General features: G+C 46.6%; 1 protein-coding gene across 3 annotated transcripts; it reads left to right on the top strand.

Moving 5' to 3' along the window:
- Nucleotides 1-1,365: 1,365 nt before the first annotated feature.
- Nucleotides 1,366-12,513, top strand: Mefv (MEFV innate immuity regulator, pyrin). 3 transcript variants are annotated; one of them, XM_021209806.1, is made up of 10 exons: nt 1,366-1,704; nt 3,369-4,208; nt 5,658-6,001; nt 6,437-6,532; nt 8,494-8,712; nt 9,116-9,138; nt 10,606-10,721; nt 10,885-11,177; nt 11,505-11,536; nt 11,700-12,510. In XM_021209806.1, the coding sequence occupies exons 1-10, from the start codon at nt 1,428-1,430 to the stop codon at nt 11,749-11,751; spliced, it is 2,292 nt and encodes a 763-aa protein (XP_021065465.1). In that variant the 5' UTR covers nt 1,366-1,427; the 3' UTR covers nt 11,752-12,510. The 3 variants fall into 3 exon arrangements, with proteins under 3 accessions (XP_021065465.1, XP_021065467.1, XP_021065464.1); XM_021209808.1 differs by lacking the exon at nt 11,505-11,536 and having other exon boundaries at nt 11,700-12,513; XM_021209805.1 differs by lacking the exon at nt 11,505-11,536 and having other exon boundaries at nt 3,369-4,298; nt 11,635-12,513.
- The last annotated feature ends 3,560 nt before the right edge of the window (nt 12,514-16,073 follow it).

Genomic DNA, 16,073 nt, shown 5'->3' with positions numbered 1-16,073 from the left:
TCCACCCGAACATGTGTGCATATGCACATCACCAACACATACACAATAAGGTAATATATTATTAGAAGTATTTAGGGTATTGCTCTAGTTTGGTTTCTGTTGCCATGATACATACCAAAAGCAATTTGGGAAGGAAAGGGTTTGTTTCATCTTCCAGGTTACAGTGCATGGTCAAAGAAAGCCAAGACAGGAAATAAAGCAAGAGCTTGAGGCAGAAATGCTGGAGGAACACAGGCTCACATTCTCATTCTCTCTCTCTCTCTCTCTCTCTCTCTCTCTCTCTCTCTCTCTCTCTCTCTTCCAAGACAGGGTTTTGCTATGTACCAGCCCTGGCTGTTTTGGAACTCACTTTGTGGATCAGGCTGCCCTCCGACTCCCAGACATCCACCTGCCTCTGCTTCCCAAGTGCTGGTTATAAAGTTGTGTGCCTCCAGCACTACCTGGATTGAGTCACATTTATTGTACATGCCAAAGCCACCTGCTTAGGATGGTATCACCCGCAATGGGCTGGGCACTCCTACATTGGATATCAATCAGGAAAAAGCCCCACATACATGCCTACAGGCCATTCTGATGGAGGTGGATTTTCAATTGAGGTTCCCTCTTCCCAAGCATGTCAGATTGGCAACCAAAGTCAGCCTTCACAGATCTCTAGGGTGTTTAGAATAATAGATAATAACGCTTTTTATTTATTCTCCAATGGTTAAGACAAAAGTAAAGGAAGCCACAGAAAATGTGACACAGAAGCAGTTAGTGAACCTCGGAAGCCAGGGCCAAGTCGGCTGTGGGAATAGATGCATGAGAATGCTGGCAACAAACATGGTCCTCAGGTCCATGAACACTTTACACTGCTGGATAGACTAGACATGGACCAGACAGACTGGAAATGCACTGCAGTGCCTTTCTGGCTTCTGCTTTCTTGAGAAGGCCCAGGCAAAACCTATAGGGATTATTTGCTGTTTGTTCCTCACCTGCCATTGGCCCTGGGGGTCTATAAACCCCAAGAGTCCAAAGAGAGCAGATGACCAGAGGGGGCCAACTCCATGCAAGATTATCTCTCCCCTTCTCTTTCACGGCCTAGGGTCCTGAGAGCAAGCAAGGGTGCAAGAGCAGCTGGAAGGCCTGGCTCTCAAGCCCAGAACCCCTCTTAGAGTCTGGCCTGCCTTTTGTTCAACCAGGACATAGGCTGGCAAGGTGGAGACCTCCCGATTGGAAAAGACTCTGAATCGTCAAAGAAAGCATGCAGCAGGCTAGACCCTGGACACGCCCTCATCGTTACTCTCAGTTCCCACCAAAGCCGATGTGTTTCCTGTGCCTTGTCCGTTATTTCACAAGCTATTTCTTACTTGTTCTCAAGTTGCAGGAGAGAGGTCATTATTGTCTGCCAGAAGCTACATAGCTGACTGCAGTCCCTCCTGGCCCGCACCATGGCCAAGACCCTTGGTGATCATCTGCTAAGCACACTGGAGGAGCTGCTGCCCTATGACTTTGAGAAGTTCAAGTTCAAGCTGCAGAACACCAGCCTGGAGAAGGGCCACTCTAGGATCCCCCGGGGCCATATGCAGATGGCCAGGCCAGTAAAGCTGGCCAGCCTCCTGATAACCTACTATGGGGAGGAGTATGCTGTAAGATTGACCCTGCAGATCCTGCGGGCCACCAACCAACGCCAACTAGCAGAGGAGCTGCGCAAAGTCACAAGCACAGGTAAGTAGCCAAGCTTCTTCCCAGTGGGGATGGATGCTAGCTCCCGGTGGAGGAAGGAAGGGATGCTCGGACACAAGCTTGCTAGCTTAAGGGTTAGGAAGCCCCTGTCCACTTCAGCTCAAGGAGTGTGAATCTAGCATGCCTCGTCCTTCTCTCTGGCCCTTGTAACCTGCTTAGTGAAGCTCCCAGGCTCCCAAAGACATTAATAATAAAAACTGATATTCCAGCTGTGGGTGAGAATCAGGACAGGTGAATCATGAATGGAGCGAAACCTAGAGAAGTCTTTACTCCATTTTCTCAACTAATAAGCATGCCAAGACTAACATCAGGTTAGCAGAACCATACTAACATGCCCGAGAATCTCACTAACCACCCAATTTCCATGTAGTGTTCTTCCTTGGAATACTTTACAAGGATAGTTAAACATTCTTTGCTTTTAATGAAAGGTTTCTTCAAATGAAAATCTAAGTTGTGAGTCATGAGTTATCTTCATTATGTAGACTTTGAAATTAAACCTTATCTGTCTTTAAGCTTCAATATCCTGAAATTGCAATATCCTGAAGTTTGCTTGCTGGTTTTGTTTTTGTTATTTTTTTGGTTTTGATTTTTAGACAGGGCCTCACTATATAGACGAGACTAGCTTCAAACTCTAAAGATGCTCCTGCCCCTGTGTCCAGACAGCTGAGGTTAGAAACTACACCACCACACCTGTTCCAACTAGTTTTCTTTCTTTTTTAAAAATTAATTAATTAAAAAATTCATTTATTTATTTTATGTATATGAGTACACCATTGCTCTCTTCAGACACACCAGAAGAGGGTGTCAGATCTCATTACGGATGGTTGTGAGCCACCATGTGGTTGCTGAGAATTGAACTCAGGACCTCTGGAAGAGCAGTCAGAGCTCTTAACCATGGCTCCATCTCTCCAGTTCCCCCAACTTGTTTTCAAATACCATCTACGTTTACCTTTGTGACCTGAGATTTTCTTCAGTTTGTGCTATGATTGAAAATGATTCATTTCTATACGTTCCTTTTTTAATTAATTAATTTTATGTGTGTGGGTGTTTTGCCTGCATGTATGTGTGTGCATCACTTTGCAATCTTGATGTCCACAAAAGCCAGAAGAGGGAATCAGATTCCCTGGACTTGGAGTTACAGATGGTTGCGAGCTACTGTGTGGATTCGGGGAACTGAATCTGGGGGCTGTAGAAGAGTCCCCGATGCTTTGAACTGCTGAGCCATCTCTCTGTCTCTCCAGGCTCCTATTTTAATTTTATTTTGCTTATGTATTTTGTGTCTGTCTGCATATGTAAGTGTGTGTGTGCCCTGGCATGAAGGTCAGAGGACAACTTGAAGGCATTGCTTCTCTTCCCGCTGTGGGTTCTGGAGGCTGAGCTCGTTGGCCTTCGCTTACTGAGCTGGTTGCTTTCCTATTTGCTTTGCTTCATAAGTCAAATTTCACAGCTACAGTCGTGCATGCATCCATAACAGTAACCCAGCTTTTATTTACTATGTATTTTATGGTTCTGTGTAATGGATGTCTGCTGTCTAGAATGTTCAGTTTTTTGCTTTTAGTAACTTCTAAGGAGTTTCTCTCTTCCTTCCTCCATCCCCAGCCTTGAATATAGCACAGCTTCATGACTGTATCTTATTGTCTTTCTAGAACATTTAACTGAAGAAAATAGAATTGGTGGTTCTGTCCAGTCTTCTGCAGAGAATAAAGCCAAGAGTGTGAAGGTATCAGATGTCCCTGAAGGTGATAGGACCCAGCAAAACAATGATGAATCAGACCCCCTGCCACCCAGCCAGGCTGAAGTGGGGAAGGGACCCCAGAAGAAGTCACTGGCCAAAAGGAAGGATCAGAGGGGCCCTGAGAGCCTGGACTCACAGACTAAGCCCTGGACCAGGAGCGCAGCGCCCCTCTATAGGAGAACCCAGGGTACCCAGTCCCCAGGGGACAAGGAGAATGCAAGTGCCCAGCTCCGCAGGAATGCCAGCTCTGCAGGGAGGCTTCAAGGACTCTACAATGTCCCAGGGAGGAGAGAAAGCAAGAGAGCTGAAGTGTATGTGTATTTGCCTTCAGGAAAGAAGCGACCAAGGAGTCTTGAAATTACCACTTATTCAAGAGAAGGAGAACCCCCAAATTCAGAAGCTCTTCCGACTCAAGAGGAAACAAGAAATGGGAGTCTCATTCGCATGAGAACACCTACCCTGAATGGAAGGACTACTGGGGCTCTAGAAAAGGGCACAGGGATTCCAGAGCATCCCACGGTGCTGGATGAAGAGACATTCAGAAACATGTCTTCCAAAACATCGTTGATTGGGGAGGAGAGATGCACTACATCAAGGATGGAAAATGGAAATGGGAGTTCAGAAACCACAGAGTCCTCGGGAAAGATGGCTGGCAGCATACTCTCTGATCCAGAAATGCCTTTGTCACTATGTGAAAAACCAGCCAAAACTTCAGAAGACCCAGCATCCGTAGGACAGGCCGCTTGTGAAGGTAACCTCCCTCAGGTCTCCAGAAAATGTGATACAGGCCCAGAAAAATGCACATTTACACATCCTGCACTACAGGTTGCATTAAATTTCGGTTAGTGGTTGAGCCCTCAGAAGTTCTTGTATAGAGAAGCACAGGCTAGGTTAAGAATCTAGAAAGGAATGGGTTACAATACTGCTTTCCCACAGTGACCCCACAGGGGAGGTCTTGGACCAGAGATTCCACTAATCAACTTTCTCTGGGCAGGGAAAAGATGTTGACCAAAGCTCTCTTACTGGGGAATTAGTCATCAGGATTATGCTTGTCTGTGAGAGTCAGAAACCACCAGCTTAGGTGAACAACACAGCTTGTTCCTCTTTCACACAAATGACTTACGTTTGTGTGACCACAACTAAGACTTTTGCTGAGCTGTTTTTCCGCTTCAAGTTTTTTTTTTTTCTTCTTAAATTCATAACCTTGCCTGGTTCCACTCATGAGTATGGAAGATCAAAGGGGACGTCATGATGTAGAGAAGGGAGTAGGGAGTACAGAGGGTCAAAGGGGACATCATGATACAAAGAAGACTTTTAAAAGTTTCTAGAAGCTGTCTGTCTTCGCTCACTTCCCTTTGAGTAGAATTTGATCAAATGACTTCTGGCAATAGCACAGGAGGCTGAGAGTTTCCGTTCGGAGTGAGCTGGAAGGAGCAGCCCTCTAGGTGAACGATTGATTCTGTTACCAGAATGGTTTCTTATGGGACACTATGATTTTGCTTGTGAGGTAAATTCCTGGGCCAGGGAGGGAGAAGGAAGGAAGAAGGTGTGTTTTTATTTCTTCTGCATCTCCTCTCACTTCTGACACATAGAGCCACTGCCCATAGCCTTGGAGCAGAACTTGTGGAACTGTTCTGTCTTCGATGTGAGAATCACCCGTTGGCTTTATACAGTCTTTTTCTTTGCTTTTATTTGTGATCCTTGAATGGGAGCAGAGGATTCACCTAGCACACAGGTTCCAAATGCTGCCATGCTCTCGGGGCCAGTATTTTTTTTTTTTTTTTTGCTAGGAGTGAGGATCTGTCAATACATGTGGCACACACCGTGACCAGCCCCGGGAGCTCTGACTTGAATTGTGGGCAATCTGTGATAGTTTGATATAAGAAAGCAAATGCTGTCAGCATGTTTTGCTTTCTTTTATATGACCCGCTAGATCTGTGTCTAGGGGAAAGCATAGGATTTGTACCAAAGGGTCACGGGCATCTCACAGAATAAATGACAAGAAAGCCAGGCCCAGAAAAACAGAAAGTTTTACCCCCAGCCTCAGTAACCTGGTGACAACCTCGTTTGGATGGAAGTCAGAGAAGAGCATGCTGGGAAGTAGCCAGATCTGAGAATATGTGTGCCCTATGAATAACTGCTCTCCTGTAAGAATCTTGAGTTTTCCACTGAGGAGATTTTTCCACTGCTGTGTCTCCAGGAAGGTCACAGGACAAGGCTGCGTGCCCTCTTTGCCACACCCAGGAAGGAGACCTGCGTGGTGATGCCTGTGTGCAAACTTCCTGTAGCTGCTCCATTGCTCCTGGGGATCCCAAGGCCTCTGGCAGACGCTCCATATGCTTCCAGTGTCAAAGTTTACTTGCCAGAAAGAGCCGCGAAGCCCAGAGCCCCCAGTCCCTACCACAGTGCCCTCGTCACATGAAGCAGGTGCAGCTGCTTTTCTGTGAGGACCACAGGGAGCCCATCTGCCTCATCTGCAGGCTGAGCCTGGAGCATCAAGGACATCGAGTGCGCCCCATAGAGGAGGCTGCGCTCGAGTACAAGGTAAGGTGCTCCGTTGCCTGGCCCCATCTCTCCCTGGGAATTGGACACTTGGGCCTATGTTCTTTATCCAACCCCTCTGGGATGGGGATGCGTTAGTCAGGATTCCTGGGCTCCAAATGGTAAAAACACAAGATAAACCGGGACGGCAAAGAAGGAACGGATAACTTATAATGTTCAGCATTCCAAGGGCATTGGTTTTCATGAAGTCTGGATTCTCTCTCAGTGATCATCGGTGCTCTGCGTGGCTCTGTTTCCCTTGGTGATGAATTCATGCCTCTTCTTTCCTAGAACCCGCACCCCCATCTCTTGCTTTCAGTTGCAGCCCCCCCCCCCTTGCCTGGCTCTGCTCCCAGTAGCTGAGTCTTTCCTCTAGAATTGGTACAGGCTAAAAATGGCAAGTCAAGTGGGAGCATCTAAACCAGTACTCTTCTGCAGGAGCAGATCCGGAAGCAGCTGGAGCGCCTGCGAGAGATGAGGGGATATGTGGAGGAGCACAGGCTACAGGGAGACAAGAAAACAGACGACTTCCTGGTGAGGCCCTGGGCCAGTCCTTGCCTGTTTACACCTGCAGAAAACGTGAGGGAACAGAGAGTGAAGACAGGTTCCTGAGGGTCTGCTCCCATTCACAGGGCAGCAGAGATGGTCACCTGTTGTTGAGTCTCAGTGGCAAGTAGGAAGGCCTAAGGTGAGCTCATTCTTGTAGCTCCCTGTCTGGGAGGAGGGTATCTCTAAGGACCTGCTTACTTTCTCCTTACAACTGAACAGGTCAGAGAAACTAGAGAGAGCAGCTGTCACTTGAAAAAGTCTCCGGATTGTTTTTATAATTATAATTGGAGACAGAGATGTAGCTCAGTTGGTAGAATAGCTGCTTAGAATCAATTGGGCACCGAGTTCCATCCCCAGTATGACAAAAACTAGATATGGTGGCACACACCTATAGCCTTGGCATTTGGAAGGTAGAGGCAGGAGGATAAATTCAAGTTCACTACTAGCTACATAGCAAGTTCAAAACCAGCCTGTGCTACATTAGACCTACACACACCAAAATATCTGGGAATATTGACATATACTTGTTATCCTAGCACTCAGGAGACAGAGACAGGAAGAAGGCCACAAGTCTGAGAGAGCCTGGTCTATATAACAAGTCCCAGGCCAGCCAGGGCTGCATAGAAAGATCCAGTCTTAGAATGATAATATGTATCTTTAATTTTAAAAATTATATATTATTTAATTAATTTATTGAATAATTATTTACTTTTTTATTTATAACCTTTATAAAAGTTATATTGACTCTTGGAGGCCTTTCCCTCAGTTCTAGGGACAGAACTTTGGACTTTTTACTTGTTAGGAAAGGGTTTTATCCTTGAGTTAAATTCCAAGCCCCTTTGGCTTGTTGAGACTAGATCTTGTTACACACTCCTAGATTGCCTGGATGTCAGCTGACTCTAGAATGACCTCACGTTATCCAAGTGATCTGCAAGTATCCTATATCCAGATAGGATCATACTCTGAGGCACTGGGGACTTCAACATGGAAATTATGGAGGGAAAACTGATGAACATAGTACCATGTTCATACTCAGTAGGTTTTCCCAAGAGCCAGCTCCTCTTATGCTGCCTGTTCTGGTAAGTCCCCCAGATTGCTCCCCATTCTGGAGCCCATGTCTGTAAGAGGCAAAGAGTCTTAGTTACATTTACCTTGCTGTGAAGATGTGGGCCAGAGGGATGGCTCAGCAGTTGAGAGCACTTGTTGCTCTTGCAGAGGTCCTGAGTTCAATTCACAGCACTTACTTGGTGTCTCACGGCCACCCATATTCCAGTTTCAGGGCATCTGATGTCCTCTTCTGACTTCTGAGGGCACCGGATACATGTGTGGTACATATACAAATACATTTGGGCAAAATATTGTTCACATAAGAATAGTTAAATCTTAAGATAGTTAAACTTTAAATTGCTGTGAATAGACACCATGACCAAGGCAACTTATGACAGAAAGCATTTAATTGGGGGCTCATGATTCTAGAAGGTTAGAGACCATGAGCATCATGGCTGGAAGCATGGCACCAGGCAGGCAGGCTTGGCGCTGAAGCAGTAGCTGAGAGCTTACATCTAATCTATATGCATAAGGCCAAGGAAGAGGGGGTCAAAGAGAGAAGAGAGAGACAGAGACAGAAACAGACAGAGAGGCAGAGACAGACAGAGGAGATGGAGATGAGGAGAGACAGAGAAAGAAAATTAGAAAGGGTGTGGGCTTCTGCAACCTCAAAGCTCAACCTCAGTGACATGCCTATTCCTAAGACCACACCTCCTAATCCTTCCCCAACAGTTCCACCAACTGTGGATCAAACTTTCAAGTCTATGAGCCTTATAGGAGCCATTCTCATTCAAACGTCACTCCGAGAAAGCCTGTCTCTCATCCATCTCTATCAGATGCGCTTGGAGGGCATCCCTAGATACACACACCCACACACCTCCCAATTCTATGTTCCCCAGAAACAAACAGAAACCCAGAAGCAGAAGAGTTCATGTCCACTTGAGAAGCTCTACCAATTCCTGGAGAAGCAAGAGCAGCTCTTTATGACCTGGCTACAGGAGCTAAGGCAGACCATCAGCAAGGTCAGAGAGACATGCTACACCCGGGTTTCCCTACTGGATGAGCTGATTGGAGAGCTAGAGGCCAAGCACGACCAGCCAGAGTGGGAGCTCATGCAGGTCAGTATGAATGTGCCTGGCCTTTGCCTGCCTTCTGTGAGCAATGGCATGACTGGGGCTCTTTACACCTCACCCCCAAGCCAGGAAGCATGACCATTAAGGCCTGGAATGGGACTTGGTCTCAGTGACCCACAGTGTCTTTTTTGATGAGCTCTCTCAGGAGCCCAGAACTTCTTAGCATGTAGGATGCCCCTGGCATCACCCAAGAAAAGACCAGAAGAACTTGAGGGTGGTTGCAGTGTGGGCCCAGGCAAGGCTTCCATCTTGGTGATTAGAATTACCATGAGGAGAAACAATCCTGTTGACTGGCACCTTAGGACTGGGAGTCAGAGAGCAGCTTGCTGCTGGGGAGTCACAGCTCTTGGAGACTGTTAATAGAGAGCTTTCCTCTTTTCTCTCTTAGGACATTGGAATCACCTTGCACAGGTACTGAGAGTTCCCATGGTGTCCCCTTGGGTGTTTGCAGAAAGAAAGCATTTGGATGAGACAGTCCTATGAAGGAGCTGGGTCTGTAACCCAGGACTCCTGTTTCCTAAAGCTTCCTGAGACTGTCATTCCTGAATTTGAGTGGGAAGAACAAAATGTGTGGGCACTGGGGAGGGCAGGAATGGACTGCCGAGAAGGAATTTATCCCAGGCCTGCCGAATCCAAGTGGTACTTTCCCAAGAAACCTCTCGAATGGATGTCATTTGTTTTAGGACAGGGTTCCTAGAGCTGCCTCTGGTCTCAAGCACTTTGGGATGGGGTGGGGGTGTCCTCGGGGATCAATTTGAAGGTGGATTAAGCCCAGCAGGCAGGGGAAAGAGAGGTGAACTGGAAAAGGCTACATCTCAGTTACTTAGGAACTTTACAAAGTCCTGGTTTCCAAGCCACAGACACACCAACTGAATCTCAGTGTTGAGGTTGAGAGTTGGGGGTTAGTGGAGGTTTAAAAGTTATTTTTCCAAAAAAATACGCATATCATAAAATCTCGGTTATTTTATGCCTGCAGTTCACTAATGTTAATATGGCTTCATTGGTGTGCACCTGTTTGCACAGTCTAACTCCAGAACCTTTTTGTTTTCCCACGTAGGAACTCTGTACCATTGAGCACTAATTCCTCATTCTCCCTCCCCTGCTGCCTGGCAACCACTAGTCTGTTCTCCCTGTTTATTAGTTTGATTGTTCTAAATACCCCGTATTATCAGAATCATACAATGTTTGTCCTTTAGCCTTTGGCTTACTCTCACTCCGCATGTTTTCAAGGCTTCTTCACATTGTAGCTGTATCAGAATCCCACTCAGTTTAATTGCCAAGTGACCCCCCTTTGTATGCAGGTATCACATATTATTTGTTCATTTGTTGGTGGACATTTGGACATTTCTACCTTGGGGTTGTTGGCGATGGTGGTGTTACGAGCACTATATAAGTGCTGCTTGGGATTGTTTTCAATGTCTCAGATTTTACAATGTATTTCCACCCAATTTATAAATTTTAAGGAACCTGCACACTCTTCCCTATGGTATATACATCATTTTACATCCCCTCCTACAGGGCTAATTCTCCATCTCTTTGTCATCAACTTATAATTTCCTCTTATCATTTTGTTTTTGCTGTTACAATGGCCATCCTAATAGGAGTGAAGTAGCATTTTGTTGTTCTTTTTCTTTCAATAGAAATAGTACAATTAATCTGATAGCAAGACTAAACTCAGTTTTAAAGCTGCCACTTAAACTCATTGTGATTTCTAGTTCAGAGATGCCAATGTACAGCTGAGGTTCCGGACCAGTGCCAGAGCTTTGAGTCTAAGAAAGACTTCTTTGCATCACCCAAACTGGGATGGTCTGTCAGCTCACAGGGCCCCAGAGAACATCTTGCTCTTGTCTTCTCTGGCCGACAATCTCTTGTCTCTAGGGCTAAGATGATGTCTGCTTCTGAGCTGTTGGACACTCCTCCAGGTGTTAAAGAAAAGCTCCACCTGCTCTACCAGAAGTCAAAGTCTGTGGAGAAGAATATGCAGCATTTCTCAGGTCAGTGAATCCTTGCTCATTTCCTCCCTGGGCTTCAGGCAACTCAGAGCCTGTCCGGTCACTTCCCCACCCAGTAAAACCTTTATGACCCTGCCTCCAGCTTTCTTCTGATCCAACTCTTTCAGAAAACTCAGTTTCTTCTGTTTTCCTTTTTTAATTTTAGAAATGCTGAGGTCTGAAATGGCATTCAGTGCTTCAGATGCAGCAAAACAGGAAGGGCGACAGCCCAGCACCACACAGGTCCAGGGCTTGGTCCCCACCGTTCACCTAAAGTGTGATGGTGCACACACACAAGACTGTGATGTAGTATTTTACCCAGAACAGAAAGCTGGAGGATCAGAACCTCAAGATTACCTTCATCCTCAACCAGCTCAAGACACACGTGAGCTCCATGAGCTCCATTCCCAGAACAACAAAAGAAAATTTAAATCTTTGCTGAAATGGAAACCTTCATTCGTAAGTATGGTGGTAACGAGCTAAGCAAGGGTTTTTGTAATTATCCTTTATCTCTTGCTCTGGGGGAACCATTCAGAAGAGGGAGGAATACACCTAGAATGGAAGCACAAAACAGGTCATAAAAGACCCCAGAGCTCTGCCTTGTTGATTGAAGTAGCAGCTTCAGTGTTTAGGGTGCCTGGGGGGCCTTGGATGACATAGGATGCAGAGTCTAAGCAGGAGAATCCTAATCTTTCCTTGTGGGGAAAGTGTAACTCAGACCCCCTGAATGGGTATACTATAAACTTTATTCCATCTTTCTTTCCCCTCCCCCTCCCCCTTCTGTAGTCCAGAACTGACTGGCGCTTAAGAACATGCTGGTAAATGCCAAAATCAAGGCAAGTAGTGGCCTTGGTATAAAGGGTCCCTGTATGTTCCTATCCCCTACCACAATCTCAATAAATTCCCTCTTCCTTAGACTGGGAGCACCTTGGGAGAAGCCCACAGATCCGCACTCCCAGCTAGGCATTCTTCTTCCTGCAGTTACCGTGATTTGGACCTAGCAGCTGCTCACCCAACCTCATCTTCTCGATGATACGGAGAGTGTGAGATTTGGAGACAAGGCGTACCTGCTGCCTGACAGTCTCCAGAGGTTCTAGACTTCCATCACTACCCTGGGGACTCCCAGCTTTGACTCTAGCTGCCATCACTGGGATGTGGAATTTGGAGACAAGACAGTTCAGGTCCCGGGAACATGCAAAGCACTGGTGAGCAGGAAGGAGAATATAAAGTCTACAGAGAATGGCTCCTGGATGGTAATAATAGCAACATAACAGGAAGGCACTTTTCTCCAACCTGTGAATGAGGATGCCACAAAGGAGGTGGGCAGCCTCCTAAACTACACAGCTAGGAGCAACATGGCATATACATGGACACTGTCTTCTCCCCTCCAGTTCCCATCAACTTGCCTTTAACCCTGGGCCACATGATGAACATAGCTCTTCTGGCCATCAGTCCTGTCAGTGACCAGATACTTCACCGAGTGCCCAACACTGTGCCGACATTCTGGCTTCTGGTCTTATGTGTCACGTTCATGCACTCAGAAGTCATCAACAAGGTGTCATCTGGCATAAGGGCTGTAACGGATAGGAGAACAATATTAGGCTGGGTGTGGAGGTGCACACCTAAGAACCCGGGAGGCTGAGACAGGATGATGCCCGGGAGTGTGGGTCTAGCCTGATGGATTTCAGGTTACTCTGACTGTGGTCCAGCCTCCATACAAAACGAAAGAAAATAATAGCGGTACTTGTATTATTTAGTACTACTACTGTTGTAATAAAATACCCTGATAAAAGCACTTGGGGGAGAAAGCACTTATTCGGATTCATAGTTCAAGTGTTTGAACTGGCAGAGCAGCCACAACGGCAGGCAGGCACTTGAGGCAGATGGTCACATTGCATCCGCCATCTTATAGGGTGGATCTTCCCACCTCAGTTAACCCACTCAAGATACATCCTCACACACATGCACAGAAGCTTGTCCCATGCATGATTCTAAATCCCGACAAGTTGACAATATTAGCCAATACAGTATACAAGAAGCGCACCAAACCCTAGCAGAGGTGCTCGGATACTGTCAATCAAAGGTGAAGGGACCGCCCACAACGACCTACAGTGGTGGTTAGAAGAGGAAGCTCATAGCTATTGCATAGTACAGCAAGAATGAGTATTCTCGGATGTTCTTGAGACAGAGGACATCATTTCATGTTTCCTCTCCAAGGAAAAATATGTCCATCATTCTGTCTGCCCTGGTCTTGAGGACACATAAAACCTACAGAAAAGAAAGATGAGCAGACTCCAAAAGGAACATACTCTTCCTGTCTCTTTTGTTATAACTCTTAGTGAAGCACCTTTCTGGTTTTAAAGGCGGTGCCTTTAAAGGAACCACCACATTTAGCTCTCCATATTATGTACTGCATATCCAATGCTCTCTCTACCATCTCCAGGCCCAATCATGGTCTAGAGACCCTTACAATCTAACCAATCTCATACCTGAAGGGACTTATTTATCAGCTTCCTTTTAGGCAGTCTGCTGTTATTCTTTTTTTTTTTTTTTTGGTTTTTCGAGATAGGGTTTCTCTGTGTAGCCTTGGCTGTCCTGGAACTCACTCTGTAGACCAGGTTGGCCTCAAACTCAGAAATCCGCCTGCCTCAGCCTCCCAAGTGCTGGGGTTTAAAGGCGTGCACCACCACTGCCCGGTGTCTGCTGCTATTCTTATCATTATAAAATACCATTTTGCAACTTGTCTTTTAATTCATTCTATTTGTTGTACTGTATTGTATTACATTAACACATAGTGATTTAAACATATCTATGAAAGAAGGCTGTACACATTTTACTGGATAACAATGTTACTTTTGTGTGTGTGCCTGTCTGCATGTATGGTTGTTCACATGTGTGTGAATGTGGATATATACGGCACATGGAGAGTAGAGATCAACTTTAGGCTACTCCTCAGATGCCATCTGTTAGCAACTAGGCATCTCCACCACTAGGCCCCAGGGACCCAGCATCAGCAGGATATGTCATTACTAGCTGCCAAGATGGGACACATTCCCACTGTCACTACCAGTCACACATCCTCCCCTGAGCTTGTGCTACATCTCCTTACAAAAGGCCAGTCGCTCCTCTCCCTGCTCTCTTTCCTTCCACGCTCCCCCCAGAGACAGCCTTCCATGTGAGATCTGTCACATGCTGTGACTTTATGGCATCTATCACCTGCTTAGATGATAACACTGATGGCAAAGGGCTCCGTAGACTCTCCTGGGGCTTGTGCTCCTCTCTGTGGGACAAAGCCTCACACCAGGACCCTAGTTCCAGTTCACCTGTAACAGGCTACTTCCTGGCTAATTGATTAGACACTCCATGCAACACAGTTGTTAAGTCCCCACTCCTGGTCAGCATAAACACTTCCCCGGATTTGAGGGAGTGACTGTTGAGTGTCCAGCATTTCTCTGGTATTCTTGGAAATGGAAGTAACCCCAGCCATGCTCTCTGAGGCTACAGTTCACCCAGCACAGTCTCTCCCTTCCCTTTTCCCTTCCCTTCCCTCCCCTCCCCTCCCCTCCTCTTCCCTTCCGTTCCCTTCCTTTGCTCCCCTCCCCTCTCTCCCTCACTCTTTCCCCTCTCTCTGTCTCTGTCTCTCTCTCTCCTCTCTCTCTTTCATAAATACTAGTACTAGGTGAACTGTGTCCGGTCCTTTAGCCCTGGCCCCTGTCCAGCAATGTGACAACATTCTGGATAGCTTTTGCCATCTCATTTCTGCCCTCCTTGTGTCCTTGGGATGCCTTTGAGTTCAGGTCTGTCATTCCTCTCCTCACCCGTGGGAACTGTGTCTTCTACCATACATTCAATCTCCCCACTGGGATGACTTTTGGAGAACCTTAGACCTCTACATAGTCACATGGTGCCCGACTTAAAGGTTTCTAAACTTTGTGGCCAAACTTGGCCCCAGTACCCCTTAGCTAACTCAGTGGTACACGCTCTGTCTCTCCCCACCCAGCTCTCCCTCTGAGGAGGTTGCCAGGTGGATGGCCTGGTCAAAATAAATGTCCCCTTTTCATTAACTTTCTCAAGCAGAAAACAACAACAACAACAACAACAACAACAACAACAACAACAACACCCCCAAACCCTGGGGTCCTATACATCTAGCTCCTCTACTTTCATTAAAGAATTTCAACATATTATCCAATGCTGTAGTCTCACCTTCTATGACATATGTATGATTCTAACTAACAATCTACTCCCCGATGAAGGCAGGCAAATTTGGGAACAGGCAGGAGCACATGCAGATGAAATCCACCAAATTAATGCAGTGGGGCTGAGGTGGTCCCCTACCAGGACCCCCAATAGAACTACAAAACCCTAGGGAAACAGTCTAGCTAGAGATCAGTTTACAACGTGTCTCCTAGCTGGTCTCTGTAAGGCTGCCCTTAAACCAGTAACTTTAAGAAACTCCATGAGGTCATCCAGGACAAACATGAAAACCATTCTCGATTCCTAGAATGCCTCACAAAGGCCTCTTACAGTTTATCAGTCTAGACCCTGAAAACCCAGAGGGTAAATAACTCTTCATGGTCTGTTTCTTTTCCCAGAGTTTCCCCGTCATTAGGGCCAAGCTTATGTGCTTGGAGAGAAGACGCCTAACTCCCACAGGCAGAAGTCTTAGTGCTGGCCTTTAAGGTGTACTGTCTTAGTTAGGGTTTTACTGCTGTGAACAGACACCACGACCATTTACTTGGGGCTGGCTTACAGGTTCAGAGGTTCAGTTCATTATCATCAAGGCGGGAGGCATGAAAGTATCCAGGCAGGCATGGTGCAGGCAGAGATAAGAGTTCTACTTCTTCATCCAAAGGCTGCTAGTGGAAGACTGACTTCCAGGCAACTAGGGTGAGGGTCTTAAGCCCACAACCACAGTGACACATCTATTCCAACCAGGTCACACCTATTCCAACAAGGCCACACCTCCCAATGGTGCCACTCCCTGGTCCAAGAATATACACATCATCACATGTACCATGGGAGAAATGAAAAGCCCACAAGCAAAAATACCAAATGTTGGTCAAGGCTGTTCAACCAGCTTCGTCAACTGTCCAGGTTCCCTTGTTTCCTAAGACTTGAGGACTTGGTCCCTGATTCAAATGTGGTCAGGAGGGTCACTGGGCTTGGGCCTGCCCAAACCCCTGCAAGCCACCCTGGCCATGTCCAAAGTACCATCAAGAGGGACATTGGGCTGTTGATTGTCCTCATGTCCCTCTTGGTACAGGCACATCACTCCCAGATTGCCCTTCTGCTGAGTTCCTTGGCCTGACCACTGGGAGCTTGGCCACAGTATCAGAGTGACCCATATCTTTT

Source organism: Mus pahari, chromosome 12, assembly GCF_900095145.1.
Source record: "Mus pahari chromosome 12, PAHARI_EIJ_v1.1, whole genome shotgun sequence".
Taxonomy (NCBI): Eukaryota; Metazoa; Chordata; class Mammalia; order Rodentia; family Muridae; genus Mus; species Mus pahari.
This window is presented reverse-complemented; position numbering and strand designations above follow the sequence as displayed.